The following is a 6,663-nucleotide window of genomic DNA, read 5'->3' on the forward strand; positions in this document are numbered from 1 at the left end:
ATGTTCTGTTATTGAAACAACAAAGGTAATTTGTGTTTCTCTTTATTCCATAGTACAATTAACTTTATTATAAGCAATCTCACTTCATTTTGTCAGGCAACACACCCTCCATGTTGTATACATCTTTATTTTTTACTTCTGCTGCAGGATCCTATATTTATACATAGCTTTCTTATCAACCCTAATTTTGGTTTGCCTTACAACTATTCCTGATTTCTCAATTCCCAAATGCCACTTCAAGCTTGAGACTTTCTTTCTCCAAGGTTCACCTCCGATTTTCTTTTGTCCCTGTTTTATTATATTTCTCCTTTAATACCTCAGGCCCTAATGACACATTTCTAGTCATTTGGCTTCTACAAATTAAACCCACAAAGCAAGTATTCAAATTGTGGACTCACATAGATGAGAGAACATGAAGCATTTGTCTTCATGGACATGGGTGACCTCATTCAACATATTCATTCCAGTTTCAACCACTCACTTATATAGTCCATGATTCTTGTTTTACTACTGAGTAATAACCCATTGTTTATCTGCCCCAGCTTTCATTATCTATTTGTCTTTTGTTGGAAATCTAGGTTGATTCTATTTCCCATCTGCTGTGAATAAAGTAGCAATAAATATTGATGTACAAGTGGTGTCTTTACAATAAGATGTAGAGTCTCTTGAGTATATATTTGGAGGGATAAAGCTAGAGCACAGAATATTTTTATTTAGTATTTTTGATGAAATTTTCAAAGTCAGAACAGTAGTGTATACTGTAATTAACAGTGCATGAGCATCACCCTTTCTTCACAACCGAGTATGCATTTGTTATCATTTATTTTCTTGTTCATAGTCATTCAAACTGGGGTAAAATAGAACATTAAAGTTGTTATGAACTGCATTTCACTGTGAGATAAGGACTGCATCTCTGTTTGTCATAGAGAAACCAACCAGAAATTTAATGGGAAATTCTCCCTTCAGCTACCTTTTCTAATGTGGGAAAGCGTTATTCAGTCTACATTGGGAGAAAGGACATCAATGATCATATAAAGTACCAGATCTTGTAGTCTTCAATAAAAGCCTTCTAGTATGATATACCCACTAGTTCCTGACAGTCATGTGATGATCAGTTTTAAACTAATTATATTCTTTGAGTAATTCATTGTAAATATTCGTCCCAGGTAAACATGTTCAAAAGCCTATGGCTTGGGGTAACATAGGCCCTAGTAGACCCTACCTAAATTTCATTGCTTACAGTCATGTTGTCAAATTGCAATATAAATATTTATTTTTACAACCAATAGATCAGTCCTGTTCTTGGCCATGATTACAAGAACTTCTGTGTAATAATTAATGTAAACATTCATACCTGGTCAAAGTGCTAAGAATGGAAGACTAAGTACTCATTCTCAGATGAGCCATCTGTATTCACTTTGCACCAAAAACTCAGGAATCTTCATGAAAAAGATTGTATCAGGCAGGCGTTCATAGTGAATGCCTTTAATCCCAGCACTTGGGAGGCAGAGACAGGAGGATCTCTATGAGTTTGAGGCCAGACTGTTCTAAAAGAGCTAGTTCCAGGACAGGCACCAAAAACCACAGAGAAACCCTGTCTCAAAAATCCAAAAAAAAAAAAAAAAGATAGGATCAAATTCAAGAACCAGAATATGGCTAGCCATAAAAATGTTGTCTTCAGGACCTGACATAGCTACTATACATATGAACTCTTAGCAGCTATAGTTACCAGCACAACATCTCAACCAATCAAGAAAGTCAATGTTACAGCATAAGAGTCTGTGAAGTAACTGAGTGAGAATGATATCTACTTGTAAGCTTAGCAATATTGTTTTAATTGTTTTGTATCTACTTGGTAGAAATGAGAACTGAATTTCATAAGCTGTCTTCTGAGGTTCTTATAGGTATCTTGGTTTATTTGTGACTTGCTTTCACCATAAAACACAATGTAACATTTTTTAAAAATAATAATAATAATAAATGGCCAGATCAGGTTCTATGTCCCCTATTGCTAGAAATCTTTGATAGGATTAGTTTTATAGATTGCCTAGATTTTCCATTGTACCAGTTTTACTGACTATAATACCTTCTGTAACCATGCAACGTCTAAGTGGAGGTGTTAGGACACCAAAACAGACACAAAACCTACAGTTAGCTTGTCCTGCCTGCAGAGTGTTCTGGACTGGAACCTAGCAGAATCTTCATCCTTGAGACCAAGGAGACTACATCCAGCAACTGATTGGAGCAGATTCATAGTCTTATTAGTTGGAATTCATGGAGTCCTACTAAGGAGTGGGAGAAAGGATTATAAAAACCAGAACCCCACAGACACCATGAGATCATTATTATTCACATAATCAGCTAATGATGACTCATGGGGGTTCATGAGTACGTTGAGCACCAAAGACACTCCACTGGGAGCTTGTCTTCTTGGCAGAATTGGCCTTTGGATTAAGAAAAGCCCATACCTCATCTACTGACAAAGATATGAAACAGGATTGTCTTATGTTGCCAAGACAGGGTAGGATAATTCTAAGAAAATTCCTTGCATTTGATAATGGTATGTCAGTCATGCTAGGCCTTAGCCAAAGTTGGTTGACTCAACATTGCGAACGAGAATTTGGGTGATTGCCCAGGTAGTCTGTCGTATCTGTCATTTATGGCACATTTTGGATATCTCTCATTTGTTAAGTAATATTTTTTCCCTTCTCAGATCTTTGACGGAGTTGAAGATTATATAATTGTAATTAATCTCTACATTATTTAGACTCCTTGAGATAGAATGTCTGGTAAAATTTTTGTTCTCAATATTGTTTGTTATATCTATTTTTTTGTTATTATTGTTTATAGTTGTATTTGGTTTAGTTCTGTCTGATTTAGACAAAAGGGGGGAGATGTGATGATAAGCACTCCCCTTGGGGGCGGGCTCGCCTCGGGTGAATGTTTACTGATATTTTGGGTGCGCAGACGCTGCGCGCTCCTTCCTGCTTCTGGTACTCCGCTGGAACCTTGGTTTCGTGAGTCTGGTTTTGCCATTAAAATTGTTCAAATATCCATTACTATTGGTCTTCATTAATCTAAACTGCCACAACTCCCCGTGGATCACTGCCAGTTGAGGAGATGTTAGCTTTGGAAGCATGCATAGTAAGTTTTCTTTTCTTAGAAGTGTGTACACTTGGTAGTTACTTATGAGCTAGAAGATAATACACACCATATCTGTATAGACAGCATTTATTACACTTACTGAGTTATTCATTAATTAAACTAAAGAGATCAATATGTTAAAAGAAAGACTTTTTGTTTTGAAAGATCATAAGGGGAGCAAGAGGGACATAGTTGGTCAGAATATGACCAAAATGTATTGCATTCATAAATGAAAATTGCAAGGGATGAACAAGATCATTCTGAAATAGCAATATTACATATGTTTATAATTTTCATATAGGTGTATAGTGTCCACTCTGCATATTTACCCTATAAAGTCAACCTGTCATTTTCTTGCCCCTCCATATCAGTTTGCCACTTTTATTCCATTGGGCATTTTTAGTTCTATATCCTTATATATGTACATTCACAATTATTTCTAACTATACAATATCTAAGGACTACAAATAGGATCCAGACAAAATCTGTTTCTGAGAGGGTCTTAAATTTCTTAATAATGTCATCACCAATTGCATTCATTTTCCTCAAAGTTATATGTTTTTATACATTACTGATGAATAAATTATGTTTTATAGCATATATATCGTGCTTTCTTGATACAGTCATTTTTTTCAAAGGCATGTAGTTTGTTCCTGTAATTTATCAACTGTAGACAATGCTGCAATAACATTTGTGTGCAAAATTTTCTGAGATATTTACACTTTTGAACATTTGTGTAAGTGTTTTTGTAAGCAATCTTCTGGAGAAACACTTGCCAATTTTTGTATATGAAAAAAGACAAAAAGTTCTCAAAATTTACAAGTTTTGAAATCCTTTTTCACAACTACTAACTGTAAATCTTTTGTCAAAAAAGAAACTACTGTCTCTGGCTGAAGTCTCTTTGTAAACTGAGAGTTCATGTCTTAATGTTACATGCACAAATCTGCACAAGGCTTGGAGATATAGTATGGGTTTCATTTACACAGAGAAGATTAGAACTTGGACGTTAGGATGCAGCTGCCTCACCCAACAACCCCTATCTCTTTCTTCTAAATCTGTACTAAGACCTTATCTTAGAGGTACACTGCTCATGAATATACAAATCACATGAGTCTATGGCGGTAAATACAGAGAAGTCCACACCCCAGAACAACATATGATCAGTGTCCTCTCCACAGTCACCGAGCACACAGGTCCTTACCATGGAGTGGAGCTGGATCATTCTCTTCCTCCTGTCACTAACTACAGGTAAAGGGGGCATTCCAGTTCCAAATCTGAAGAGGAAACAAGGACTGCGGTGACAATGACAACTAACCTGTCTTTTCTCTACAGGTGTCAACTCCCAGCTGCAGCAGTCTGGGCCTGAGCTTGTGAGGCCTGGGACCTCAGTGAAATTGTCCTGCAGGGACTCTGATGATATCACTTATTACAATATTCATTGGGTGAAGCAGAGTCCTGGTCAGGGCCTGGAGTGGATTGGAAGGATTTTTCCTGTAAATGGTAATACTAACTACAATCAGAAGTTCCAGGGCAAGGCCACACTGACTGCAGACACATCCTCCAACACAGCCTACATGGAGCTCAGAAGCCTGAATTCTGAAGACTCTGCCATTTATTTCTGTGCAAGACACAGTGTTGCAACCACATCCTGAGTGTGTCAGAAACCCTGGAGGGGCAGGAAGCTGCCCTGGGACTGACATGACAGAGAAGATGAGCCTTAAGACATTCACAGAAACAATCATTCTGAATATTGCTTTGTCTCTCAATTTTTTGTAACAAATTTTCAAAATTATATCTGTGAATGAAAAGATGCTGAATTTGGATGACTAAATACCATACTTTCACAATCCCGAATTTCACCAATGACCACATTCATTGAAATGTTTCTTCATTAATTAAACAGTAAAAAATAGGAACTGTGATTAGTAAGGTAAAAATATCAATCTCTGGTTTCTAAGAGAATGGGACATTTTGGAGGTAGTTTTTAATAAACTGAAACATGAAATTGAGCAGTAAAGTCCAAATAATAAGTGCTGGAGAAAGAAAAGTCCTTCAGAGTCTCAAATCTTACATGACTTCAGGTTTAGACTTAACACTGGTTCTGTGGTCCTACAGAATTTCCAGTCTCTTAGAGTGTCAGTTATGTGTCAAAATGTACTTCATATAATATAATTCCTATAATATGGCCAATGATGATAAAATTACTATTAACAAAGTCATCAATCAAATCAATGTATGTAAATGTAATTGAGGTAGGTTCTGTGATCATATTATTCCCTGGTCCCATTTTACCATTTTCTCAGTGTCAGAAACCTGCCCCACGGTCTCAAACCTTTATAGAACATAGAAATATATGGATAAGTCATTACCTCTCAAAAGCCATTGGATATCAACCTGGTGGTCACCTTTGTTCTATTGTGTGTTTGGATTTTTGAATGACTGAGTACTTGTGAACATCATCACTCAATTGTGCTGTCTATTAACTCACTTCATCACCAGCATTCAGTGCTACAGCTATATACAACAACACCAAAGAAAAGACTGGGTTTCATGGAGATCTGGAATTCAACTGAGGCGCAACTCAATATTTATCCTTGAAACATCTACTCAGTATCACCTTAGATAATGAAGGAAGAAGAGACAACCATAATTTGTGCACAGAGTGAGCCTGTCCAAGATTTTCTGGTGAAGGGTGGAATCAATGTCCATGGATAAAGCAGATTTTTGGTTATTTGTTTAAAAGGTAATTTATGGATAACACCCAACACTGAGTGAATGAATAGACAGATATGAGTTGGAGTGACAGTGAGCTTGTGTGACATGTTCTTGATCAGTATTCTCTCTGTATTCAGGTGTCCATTGTGAGATGCAGCTAGTTGAGACTGGGGAACATCATATAGACTTTTTCCTCATACTGAGGTTAGGGTACACACTTGATAGGAGAAGTGTCAGTAATTCATAGAGAACCAAGTGGAAGCAGATCCTGTCTCTGTCACAGGTAAGCACTCTGAGTTGTCCAAGCCCCTTTCCTCTTCAGGAGGACTGCACATATAAGGCTAAGAAGTGATAGGCTTCAATTTTTAATCAAATTCTCTCCATTACTGCATTTAAACTTCATGCCTTCTGTTTCTCTTACCAATTATATAATTCTATTTCTGACTACTATACACTAAACTCAGAGTTCAGCCCCTCATATAGAGCTAAGGGATGGCTTACTGTTTGGTCAGGGCAACTTCATCTGCACCCCTAGAAACGCATCTAATGAAGAACTATCCTCAAGGCTGACTTCTGTTCTAGTGAAAGTGACAGACAAATAGTACTGTGATGAGCACACTGAGGGACATCACAATCAGGCACACAACACTCCTTGAAGTGTGCTCAGCAGGAGGCACACAGCACATAGGAGCACAGGGTCATCCCAGGAGCAGGTGCAGAGAGTGGCTAAGGAAGGGTTTATTTCCATTGGGACCTTGAGCTTCCCCCAAATATAACAGTTTCCTTTAAAAACCAACAGCACAA

At 37.3% G+C, this 6,663-nt stretch overlaps 1 gene segment (V, D, J or C); it reads left to right on the forward strand.

The window, feature by feature from the left end:
• The first annotated feature begins 4,294 nt into the window (after positions 1 to 4,294).
• Positions 4,295 to 4,796, forward strand: LOC126495232 (Ig heavy chain V region 108A-like). The segment is given in 2 exon segments: positions 4,295 to 4,392; positions 4,477 to 4,796. Coding segments are annotated over 2 exon segments (366 nt in total).
• The last annotated feature ends 1,867 nt before the right edge of the window (positions 4,797 to 6,663 follow it).

This window comes from Alexandromys fortis, unplaced genomic scaffold (assembly GCF_014885135.2).
Source record: "Alexandromys fortis isolate MF-2015 unplaced genomic scaffold, M_Fortis_MF-2015_v1.1 scaffold_333, whole genome shotgun sequence".
NCBI lineage: Eukaryota > Metazoa > Chordata > Mammalia > Rodentia > Cricetidae > Alexandromys > Alexandromys fortis.